At 41.3% G+C, this 12,349-nt stretch overlaps 1 protein-coding gene across 2 annotated transcripts in view; it reads right to left on the bottom strand.

The window, feature by feature from the left end:
* Nucleotides 1-6,230: 6,230 nt before the first annotated feature.
* The window catches only part of FOLH1B (folate hydrolase 1B), a 56,084-nt gene continuing 49,965 nt past the window's right edge, over nucleotides 6,231-12,349 (bottom strand). For both annotated transcript variants that reach the window (XM_030559113.1, XM_030559121.1), the window contains 5 exons: nucleotides 12,256-12,346; nucleotides 11,423-11,687; nucleotides 9,757-9,838; nucleotides 7,859-7,951; nucleotides 6,231-6,780 (listed from right to left, as the gene is read on the bottom strand). In XM_030559113.1, the coding sequence (XP_030414973.1) occupies nucleotides 6,591-6,780; nucleotides 7,859-7,951; nucleotides 9,757-9,838; nucleotides 11,423-11,687; nucleotides 12,256-12,346 (721 nt within the window). In that variant the 3' untranslated portion in view covers nucleotides 6,231-6,590. The remainder of the gene's footprint in view (nucleotides 6,781-7,858; nucleotides 7,952-9,756; nucleotides 9,839-11,422; nucleotides 11,688-12,255; nucleotides 12,347-12,349) is intronic.

The raw sequence follows: 12,349 nt of genomic DNA, 5'->3' as shown, positions 1-12,349 counted from the left end.
AGGGAGCTGCTGCTCCGGCAGTAGGAGCGGAGGAAAATCCTGTGTTTGCTTTGGGGGCTGTTTCTGTTATAAGGCTTAGCAGCGCCTTTTATCCGAGACCCTCAATGTGCTCCCCACCAGCAGGGATGTAATCATCCCCATTTAACAGGTGGGGAAACTGAGGCACGGCGAGATGAAATGATGCCCAAGGTTAGACTGTTGTCAGTGGCGATGTAACCTGGGTCGCCTAAATCTCTGCCCCTGGTTTCTTGTAAGACTTTGGGGCAAATTTTATGCCTGTAAGGACATTTGAGATAAAACAAGTGTTTTTCTTTTACACCCACAGAACAGAATATCGGCAAAAAGAACAGGAGTACTTGTGTCACCTTAGAGACTAATTTATTTGAGCATCAGCTTTCCTGGGCTGCAGCTCTTTTCACCAGATGCATGCAGTGGAAAATACACTAGGAAGCTATATAGAGAGAGAGAACATGAAGGACTGTTAGTCTGCAGATACAGACTAACACAGCTGCTACTCTGAAACAAAGGATATCAGTTATTCTGAAGGACAATTTCCAAAAACTCTCTCTCCTGCTTTTCTTTAAAAGTTACTCTTTCTATATTCATTTGCCATTTATTATGGTAGAATGGGCTGCAGTAGGAGATCAGGTTGCTGAAGTATATGTTGGAAGGGAAGAAAAGGCTGGAAAAGCATGAAGGACCGTTCTGATTCTTTATTGTTATTTATCGTCAGGTTGATAACAGGCACAGTGATGAATAGTTGGACCAATACAACTGTCCACTGGGAATTATTACGAAACTCATCCAGTTAAGCTGACTGTGAAACCAAAAGTTGCAAAATTGTTGCCGATAATCAGCAGCCTTGTATGCCTTACCTGACTGATTCCAAAGGCTCTTACAGTCAAATCTTGCACTTCTTACTTAACCAGTTAAGCACTGCTAAGTACAACATGCTGTGAGACAGACTCAGGGATTCAGACATCTTACCTAAGGTAAGTGGACAAGTTGCTAATCAATCGCACATTTTCCCTTTAAAGCTTATTAGGACTCTGATCCTGAAGGTAGACTCCTACTTCCATGCAGAGCCCCGCTGAAGCCAAGGGGCACAAAGACCTGCCCAGGTTGGATCCAATTATAAGATTAGGTTATAGATTAAGGTTGAAGGTGTGAAAGCTTTCTGGGGACCCCTGGACATGACCTCAGCTCTCCTTTAACCACCACCAGAAAGGATGATCCCAGCAAGGAATGCTAAAATAAATGCCTGTGCTCCGCATATCACTCCTTTCTCAAACATAGGCAGCTGAGCTGAAGACATTCAAAAACAAGTGGAAGATCTGGTTAATGTTTAGATCACTCCCCAAGGACTCAGGCAGTGGCTTTTCAGAACAGACACTGATTACAATACAATTGTATCACTTGGGGATTCTGCTCTCATTCACATCTATGGCTTTAGTCCCTTAGTCAGATTGTGCCTGGTTTTCTTGGACAAGTGAGAAGCATGTCCAGTTTTGTGATTATTATTATTGTTTTTAACCACTTGATGACAGTTTGCAAAGCTCTTACTGGAATTCAGAACAGAGAAACCTTCCACTCCAATAGCTCATTTGAGATGACAGATGGAATTCCACCTACAGAAATGATAGCTGGGAACACATGGCATATTATTAGCGTTTATGTAGCACCACAGGTGCATGTGTGGCATTTAACAGACAGCAAACTGACAGATTTCTGCTTTTAGGCATTAACAGATGAAGTTAGACATAATACTGCATGTGATGATGAACTAGGGAGTGGGAGAGGAGGATGAGAAGGAGAGTAGCAACAGTTAGAAAGTATTATATGATTTTATTGCTATGTATGGGTCTGTTCAGTGTCATGACCAGTACTAGGGTCAACAGTGGGGACTAAACTTAGGACCTCCAAGTGTAAAAGTAGTTCTACCACTTCAGCTACATCCTTAATTCCTCTAGCTATAGAATCTGATCTGTGGACCAGCTGCTAGGTGGCCATATGCACTTTAGCCATTTATTAGTATAATATGTTAAAATATTGTCCTGTCTAGAATAAAAGGGTGAGGTGGAGGTCTGTGTAAGGAGAGTCACACACCAAGCACATATCTTTGTTCTTCCCAGTGGATCATTCTAGAAAACACACACAGTTTATGAATGCCATTAAGGAACCTTGTGTTGAAACAACACCATTAAGCATTATCCCACTTATCTGCCTCCTGGGAAAACAAAAGAATCAACATATACAAGCTCAGGAAAATCCATTCTCCCAGGAGCAATCCCCAGACTGATTTTTGCCCCAATCCCTAAATGACCCCATCAAGTATTGAGCTCACAACCCTGGGTTTAGTAAGCCAATGCTCAAACCACTGAGCTATCCCTCCCCCTGCCATTCCCCCAGGGGCAGAGAAATTTTAGCTTGATGAGAGGGGCTGGAGAGGCTTCTATTTCTCTGGAAGGGAGGAGGGAGAACAGCCACCAAAAAACCAATCATTTCTTTAACCAGAGGGGGTGCACAGCAGTTGGAGCTGCAGAATTTTTCCCCAAGGATGGGGGGAATGGGTCTAGCCTTCCCTGCTCATAAACTGGGGAGGTGCTCCTCCCTTGTTCTGTCCCTCCTAAATACACTCCTCTTCTCTGTCTCTTTCTCATTATTTCCTGTCATTTCTCTCTCTCTCATTTTCTTCCCTACAAAGATGCTGCTCCCCTCTCAGAAAGAGTTTCTCTTCTGCTGTATGTTGGAGGTCTGTGTCATTTTGATCTCATGCATGGTTGTGTTTCCTGATGGTTCAGGATAGTCTTCTGGGGAGACAGGAGTTCTTGGTAACACTTGACAGCATCCCATCTCTTTATCATATTTTGTAAATTAATCCATTCAGTAAAATAAATTGGTTTAATTCATGATTTAACTCAGCTGTCCATCTTTGTTAATCAATCTGAGATGAACTTCTGCACTTTGACAACCAAAACTGTTACTCTGGTAAATAGAGCCTGACAATGTTTGAGAGTAAAATTTGCCTCAGTGCAGAAGCCCAACAAAAGGCCTTTAGGTTGTTTAAGTGATTAGTACATAAGACTTGCACTGGACCCCTGTACCAGGGTGAATTTCACCCATGGGCCTTCATTCTGCAAATGGATCCAAGTGGGTGCATTCCTGTTTCCACACAGATCCATTTTCAGGAAGCATCCCTTAGTAAACTGCTAGGGAAATCCATTTATTACCCAGGATCCCTGCCTGGGTAAGAAATCTCCTTTTTTGGTTTTCCATTTTTATAATCAAGGGATCAGAAATGTTACTGCTGATGTAGAGAAACTCACAAATATTAACAGACAAGTTTTAGTAAGTTGTTTGCTAATTATTTATCTCCCTGGCATGGCCTGCTCCAACTAGATGGTTCCTTTAACTAATACAAGTCAAACATTGAGCCTTTCACTTTCTTTTGGTTTATAAATGTCAAATGTTATCCTCATTCTTTCCATTTAGACAGTAGTGCTGGAAAAGGAGGCACATTGTAGGAAGTTACTCAGTGCACTCACCACTAATTCCTCCACTTCTCTGGCTGTTCCTAAGCCTCACACACAGGGCCGGCGCATCCATTTAGGCGGCCTAGGCAATCGCCTAGGGCGCTAGGATTATTGGTGGGCGGCATTTTGCCGGAGGGGGCGGTAGGCGGCTCCGGTGGAGCTGCCGCAGTCGTGCCTGTGGACGGTCCGCTGGTCCGCAGTCGTGCCTGCGGACGGTCGGCTGCTCGCGCGGCTCTGGTGGACCGCCCGCAGGCACGACTGCGGCAGCTCCACCGGAGCCGCGGGACCAGCATGCGGGGCGGCGAAACTGCCGTGCGCCGAGGGCGCTAAAACCCCTAGCACCGGCCCTGCTCACACATCACCACCACAACAGCATGTGTAAAGGAGCTTCCAAACAAAGGATGATTAAGACAGCTAAGCACAAGCTGGCTGTAAAGGGAAGAGAAACCATAGCTCAGCCATTGTGTCCAATAATGCCACTGCCCACAGTAGCCTGGAGCTATCACTTACAGAAAGCAAGGACTGTGCTGTTGTTGTCTGGACTTTGTACAGTGATAGAAGCAAGAAGTGGTTTACTCCCTCCCATCTTTACCTGGAAAACTTTGCAGGACTAGCCATAATCTGACCCTTTACTTAAAAAAAAAAAGAAATTATTCAAGAACATAAGACAGATTAAGGAGAAAGTGTCATTTTCTGGTGCTAGCCATGATGAGAGCAGTATACTAATCTAAACTGGCATTTAGTGTTACTCTTAAATATTGCTTGTTACAAAGTACTTGTCAGTAACTCCTGACTAAATCAGGGGGGAGGGGAAAAATCCAGAATAGAGAAAAACAATGCTCAATAAATCACAGTTTTAGATAAAAATCAGATGTAGAAAAATCTGAAACTAACTGAATGATGTAATGTGCCAGACCACTTCTATTATTTTTTTTTAGCTGCAGTACCTGAGGGACTGATTTATGAGAAAAGACTAAGAGCTAAATATGCACAGCTGGGCCAAATGATGATTATAGGGCACTGATGGGCAACCTGCGGCCCATTAGAGTAATCTGCTGGTGGGCTGCAAGACAGTTTGATTACATTGACCGTCCACAGGCATGGCCACCTGCAGCTCCAAGTGGCTGCGGTTCACTGTTCGTGGCTAATGGGAGCAATGTGAAGCGGCAGCCAGCACGTCCCTGTGGCCTACACCACTTCCTGCAGCTCCCATTGGCCGGGAACGGCAAACTGCAGACACTGGGAGCTGTGGGCAGCCATACCTGCGGACGGTCAATGTAAACAAAGTGTCTCGCAGCCTGCCAGGGGCTTATCCTGACAGGCCACAGGTTGCCTATCACTGCTATTGGGGACAATAACCACGTAACTAAAGGGTGCAAACATGAAGGAGGGAGAGGAATAGTTTATGGTGCAACAAAAAGTTTGAGGTCGAGGGGGAAATGTCATCATGACAGTGAGAACCACTAGAACATGGAGGAATCTTCCAAGAAAACTGCTGGAAGCCTCATTTCTTGGGTCATTTAAAATTGGCAGGTCAAAGCACAAGGAACTACACCATAGGGAAAAATCCAAGAGGCAGGGGATTGGAGAGGCAACCTAACTTTGGAAGTCTTTTCTCTCTCTGAGTTGGCTTGTGTGCTCATTAGAACAGCCACTGCTGATCATCTGAGTAAACTGCATGCCAGACTCAGACATGCTGAAACTTGTACTTTGTCCCCACATTTTTCTCTCTTTACAAATGTTATGGCTGGCTGGTGTGCTGAGCTTATAGCAAAACTTGAAAGGAGGGTCTAAGGAAGACAGTAATAGTTTGTCTTTCTTGCTTCTCATTCCTTGCACATTAGAAATACCTTGAAAACAGACAAATAGATTGTTAGGAATACACCTGTACCTCGATATAATGCTGTCCTTGGGAGCCAAAAGATCTTACTGTGTTATATTGAACTTGCTTTGATCCACTGCAGTGCGCAGCCCCTGCCTGGAATGCTGCTTTACCGTGTGATATCCAAATTTGTGTTATACAGAGGTAGCTATGTACCTTTTGCACAGGATCATTGTCCTCAGTCCATTTGTGCCAAGTCATTTCATGGCTGACATTTATTGTTCCCATCTACCTTTTTATTAATAGTGACTGAGAGGTTTCTTGTTTCATCCTGTTTTTTAGGTAATAATTGGAGATATACCAATCTCCTAGAACTGGAAGGGACCTTGAAAAGTCATTGAGTCCAGCCCCCTGCCTTCACTAGCAGGACCAATTTTTGCCCTAGATCCCTAAGTGGCCTGCTCAAGGATCAAACTCACAACCCTGGGTTTAGCAGGCCAATGCTCAAACCACTGAGCTATCCCTCCCCCTAAATGGTTTCAAGATGCTAAGAGAAAAGTAACAAAGGTGAGTGACCTGAGCACTCAGCCCAGAACTCTCCATGATCACCACCTTTCCCCCGTGCCATCTGTGACACCATTTTAAGGAGATATTCTCATCTCATTGCATGACTCCTTGTGCAATGGGGAGCTGTAGGCATCACCTAGAGTATAGTTATGCAACGCAGTAGAAAATACTAGAAAATTAACTAATTTTCCAAATGTTAGAAAGTGTTGGAAATAAGGGTGACTGTTCTGTTTTACTGATAAAAGCACTACAAGATAATCACCAAAACAATCAGACCAATAGATTAGATTAAATACACTGCACAACTGTGAGACTACAAAAATTGTGATTTCTGCAATTTAACATGTTACATGAAAAGGAAATCAGGGTTTTTTGTGTGTCCGTGTGTGGGAGGGTGTTTTTAAACATGAGGTGGCAATCTGAAATGAACATTGTTTAATTTAGTATCTCACTTGAGCAATGATCTCAACTTCACTCTCTCCAAATAGAGTTTCAGAGGTATCACACCTTATTAATGTTGTTAAATGTAATGGAAGTGAGGGAGACTGACTGTTTGCAAAGAACAAGGTTTTAAAAATAATCCTACTCATGTCTGTAAATGCTCTGGTTTTGAGGGCTCCCCAGCTGTCATCTCCAGTCTTTCACTTTTGAGTATGTTGCTGATATGTTTATGCGAGGTCCTTCAGCGTCCCTGCTGCAGCCTGCACGGTGAAGGCTGCAATGGAGATCTGCCTCTTTACTTCTTCCCAGGCTTTGTGCTGATCTGCTTTGTTTTCTATATCAAACATGGCATCGTAGATCCCTGGGAATGACTCTCCAGCGTACTTGTTGTGGCTGCTCGGAGCAAAAATAATGTGCCTGTAGGGAAAAAGAAAAATTACTATACATTATGAAAATAGAACAAATGTTTATTTTCTGAATAAATCCTCATCCAATGAATATATCAGCTGTCAAAGCAAATCCTTGGTATTGGGAATGCAAATAAATAGGATTCTTGTAGCAATAATGCCTGCACTATATAAAGCAAAAACCAAAAATCTAAAATTCCCATTTCTCCCGCAGATATCTTCTAAGCACACCTTCGAACACACTAAATTAGTCCATGTGAATGCCAGTGTCCTGGAGGAGTGGAGACACGGATTATAAATGTTTTTTTCTTCCCCAATGTTTTTGATTAAAGGAAAAAACCAAATAACCACAGTTTTCGGCAGGTGAAGAGTACTTTGAGTTAGGAAGGAAGCGTCAGTAAATTGACCTTGGCAGATATTTATTCAGGAGTTCTTAAAAGTACAAGGATTGTAAATCTTAATGTCCGTTTTCTCTTGCTAGACTGCTTTTTTCAGGAAAGGTGAATGTTCTGCATTATGCTGGAGTGGGAGAGGGATATAGAAGGTTCAACTAGTCTGCCCACAAAACAGGATTGAATGGTCCAGTTAAAATGTTAGAGACCAGCAAATCTATTTTACTACTACTGCAGCGCTGCTCTTTCGCTATATTTCGTACCACTATGATCAGTCTAAGGTTACCTGTTCCATGTGTCAGGACACCCCTCCCGCCCCCCCTTTTTTTTAAAGGAGCATGTTAGGGATTGATTCTACACTGCTTTGAAGTTTTGGATTGGACTTTAATGAGAAAAGAATCAAATGTTCATGACCTGATCCAAAGCCCACTGAAATCAGTGAAAATACTCCTGTTAACTTTAACGGCCTTTGGATCAAGCCCTTATACAATATCACTGAATTTTATCCTAATATTCAGACTAATTTTCCCTTTCTTTTTCTTATCCTATTATACTTATTTATGTCCCGTTTTCCCATGTTAAATAATAATTTTCCATTTTTGTTCACACTCTGCAGATACCTGTAAATGGTTGACATTTCTTAGAGTTCTTAGGCAAAAAAACAAGTAAAGTTTGTTGTAGATAATGTTTGCCTACCTGTAGAATGGCCTGCCAGGTAAACCAAGAGGATCAATAAAAGCCCTTTCTAAAAACATGAGCTGATCATTCAATGCTCTTACAGCGATTGGGCTGAAACGAAAGCAAAAGAAGTCTGTCTTAGCCTCAGAGTACTTTGAACATGTGCATCCTGTACTAAAACTTTCACAGCTTCAATACATGTCTAAACACAGCTTGTAGAATGTAATGAGTACAACACTTGTGAAGCCAATCACAGTTAAGTCAACAGATCAATGTCGAGCTACCCTGAGGATCTGGCACATAATGTGAAGGTTCTGTAAGGCTGTTCTTAGGTGCTAAGGAATGTACTGTAAGAAGGAAAGGATAATTAAATACTTTCTCCCAAGCTGTCCCTTATACCTGAAACTCTCTCCCACTGTCATGTTCAAGACAATCACTCCATCTCCATACAGCTCTTTTTTAACACTCATTTCTTCCATGAAGCCAATCAAAGTCAAGCAACTTCAGTAAAAATACATGTATTTTTAATATAAAAAACCTCTCAATTTAAAAGAGAAAAAAGGAACTTCATTAGAACAATTTTGGGGCTGGTCTGTGAATTGTGTTGCCTGAATTGTTTGGTATGTTTGTTTAAATAAAAGTTTCTTGGAGCAGAGATTGTGTGTATCTGTGTGTTTTGTACAGCACCAAGCACTGTACTGATGCTTAACAAATAAATAATGTATTTACCAGTGGGACTGGAAACGTGTGTGCAACGTGACATACTGCTGAGCTTTGCAGTGGAATCACTAGGGCAAAGTCTCAGCTACATTAGTATAAATCTGGAGTAACTCAACTGTAGTCAGTTCCAAATTTACACCAGTATAAACAAAAGCAGAATTTGGTCACTGCTTAAGTTCAACTCAGGTTATGTTAATATAATTGTTCTTGAACTGAGGTATATCCCATTTGATATCGTGTAGCAACATTCAACAACACATAGGAAAAATTCCATCTTTGCCATATGGGATGATTAAGGTTAATAATTAGTGTTCTGATCTTAAAAAAAAAAAAAGACACCAAGCATTTTTTTTAAAATGCTGAAACAAAGTTTAGTTAGAGTCCATTTGTTTCTACGGATATATTTCAGTGGTTCTGAAAAAAAAACAAAAAACAACCAACCAGCTAAACAAAAACAATCCAGCTATTTACAAATGGTGAATCTTGAAGTGTAAGCCTTATAATTGATGACTAACAGAAATTCATGTTCCTAGAGTTAGGGAGAGGTGCTGCAAAAATCAAACTAAGAAAGAAAGAGAACTAAGAAAGCAGCAACATTTTTATGTGTAAATGGGATGTAAAAGAAACAGCTGACTGACTACACACAGTTTTAATGTGAGGACCATCTCCTCAGCAGGCATACATCCACAGGCTGCATTGAAATCTGCAGCCTTTTAGAGTTAATATGTTGCATCTTTAGCACTGTCAGCAATCCTGGTACTAGAGAGATGATCATCACACAAATTCCTATAAATAAGTCAAATGCTGTTAATTTATTTCAGTTCAGAATGGCCACCATTAAAAAGCCAGCAACTATCTATCCTGGATCTGCTTCTCATTTGCAGTAAGGCCCTCTTTCACCACTCTGGCTGTTGGTCAGAAAATGAGAATGTGAGTGGCAGAAAGGGACATTAGTGTAAATGAGATTCTGGCACTCTAAGTATTAAACAGAAGACTGGATACACATTTGTGCTTTAATGGCGATCTATTATTATAACCCTTAAAGGGACCCAATTGGTACAACCCTCACTCCCATTAGTGGGCACTTGTTAATGAGATAGTTTATATAAGTGCTCACAGCATGAGTGAAGGCTGCCCCATTAGGCCTGAAGAATTTAATTATTTGGTTTGATGGCTAAGGAACCTGTAGAACTTACTTATTGATGTCTACTTGCTGCAGTCTCCTGTGAAAGTCAGTGGCAGCTTCTGTAAAATTATTTGCAGCAGAGAAGAGAGAATCTGCAAAGATAGGAAAGGAAGAGCTTAACTGTGAGTTCTGTTTAGCTTTTGCCAATGAACCAACACGATCATGTTAATTCTCAGAGTACAAAGAGCAAAATGAAGTGTGTGTGTATGTACAGTTTAGACACTCAAACAGCAGAAATGCCCTCACTATCACATGACTGCACATGCACACTGAGAGCTGACAGAGCTCGCATGAAGATGCGGGAGTTTGTTAGTGTGGTTTTGTTTTTAAGTGTTGGGTTATTTGAAAAATTATTTTAAAAAAATAATTAAGGCCTAGTCCACACATGGATTTTGTAGCAGTATAACTATACCAGAACCAGTCCGAGTGTGGATACAGTTATACCAGTATAAAGGTGCCTTATGCCAGTTTAACTTATTTCCCTTCTTGTACATTTTGGCACTATAAATGTCAATGGTATTCTTTGTATTTTTATCAGCAAGAGTTTAATTGGTGCAAAGCACAGCACTAGCTCCTATTACCTGCACTCATTTGGCTTTAGGCATTATGGGCCACACTGTAGCTTGGGTAGTGTATATTTGTAACTCCAAACATTGCAGCCAGGAGGGGCACTGGGGTATGGAAAATGCCTGTCCAGGTGATGAGTCCTTTTCCATCCCACAGAAATGCCAATCTATGAGTCTGCAGGGTGAAATTCTGGTTCCACTGAAGATAGGCAAAGGGCCTTGCAGGGCAGGATTTAAGATTCCTTGGGCATGGTACTTAGTTTAAGCAGGAGAGGGTTGCTGGCAGTGTTTTTTTTTTTTTTCCTGTGAGGGACCCTCAGTATTTCCAACCCCAAGAGTTTAAAAATCTTGAGTCAGCCCCCAAAATCATGAAATTTCAAAACCAATCACGAGGGTTTTTTCTGACCAATCAATTTTGTAATCACTTTGTCTTCTGGTGTTTGAGCTTTTAGGAGTAGCTTTTTCAAGCTTTTCTCAGCAACCATCAGGGTTAGAGATTTTCATTTAAAACAAAAAGTAAGTTGAGATTTCCCCCATTGTCATGTGACTACAGCAAATGGAGCTTTGAGAAAAGCACCAAATCTGATGAGACCCGTGATAAAAATCATAAGAGTTGGCAACTCAGCTTTGTAATTCATTCCCCCTGATTTGTTGAGATTAGCGCACAATTGTTACCTTCAGGGCCACAATGCAAAGCCCATTTATTTCTCTGGACATCTGGCTACGGGTGGTAACCTGGAGAGAATGGGGGTTTGTTTATTCATTTGCTCTGATTGTATGGTTGATGGGCCTTTTGTATTATAAGAGGTTTATTTTAAGTGCTATTCAAAAGGCTCTTGTGCAATTAGGCATGTGGTTTCTTTTTTTAAAAAATCAAAATAAAATCATTATTTTAATTAGATTGTAATATTCTTAGGGGCACAAGATTACAATCTAATTAAAATAGATTGTATTTTAATCTACAATAAAATACTAGGGACTAGTTTTGTTCTATTTGTGCAGCACCCAGCACAATGGGGCCTCAGTTCATGACTGGGGATCCTACATGCTATCACAATACAAATAATGAACAATAATAAGAGGAAGGGTCTGGTGGAGGGTGGTACATACCAAACGACACGCTGTACGTTGTCAGTCCCATTTGATGATTCTTTGACAAATTATAGATGACTTGAACATAGTTCCTTAAAGCCTCTGCGTAATCTCTGCAGTCAAAAGGAAGGACCACAGAGTCGGCTAGTTCAAATACCAGCCCTCCTCGTACCTGTGCCACTGTCAGGTGATTCTTAAAAGTCGGATCATAAAATCTCTCCACAATCTCATAGGTCTCATAGACACTGTGGTAAACTGGGTAGCTACTGTATTTTTCCACTCTCTGGAAAAAAAAATGAATTTAAAAATGTGTTATTTATAATGCCAGTTTGGACAGCTCGACTATCCTGCAAAACATTCCCTCTCGTGTGCCTGCATCACAGCAATCCTCTTTGTTCATATTTTCAATACTCTTCTTCAGAGGGGAAGACCTTGCTTAATAGACTGTGACTTGTTATCTTATTGTAATCATGCATGTCTCTCAATGTGGACACAGAAAGAATCAAAGCAATCATGGTTGTAAAAAAAATCACTTCAGCATTCAAAGCTTTCTTAGAGCTACTGGCCATAAGCAATTCTGTGTCACTATCTTGCCATTTACTTTGAACTAAATGCCTTTATGATTTGGTTGGTTCATGCCAAGTTCACAGTTATTATCATCACTATGTATGAATTATTGCGGTAATAGCCAGGCACCCCAGTCCTGGAGCAGGATCCCATTGTGCTAGGCTTTGTACAAACAGAATAAAAAGGCAGTCCCAGGTCCAAAGAGCTTACAATCGTTGAATCGCAGCTGATGGTATCAGTGGGTTATGAGGGACAGTGATGAGATAGTGTGATGACAGACTTACCCAGTTTTTGCTGTAACGTGCTCTGCCTGAAGCAATGCCAAGCCGCTGAAAAAAGACTTCAAAGTCATTGCCAGAACCCAGCTTATTTATTCTT

This window comes from Gopherus evgoodei, chromosome 1 (genome assembly GCF_007399415.2).
Source record: "Gopherus evgoodei ecotype Sinaloan lineage chromosome 1, rGopEvg1_v1.p, whole genome shotgun sequence".
NCBI classification, from domain to species: domain Eukaryota; kingdom Metazoa; phylum Chordata; order Testudines; family Testudinidae; genus Gopherus; species Gopherus evgoodei.
This window is presented reverse-complemented; position numbering and strand designations above follow the sequence as displayed.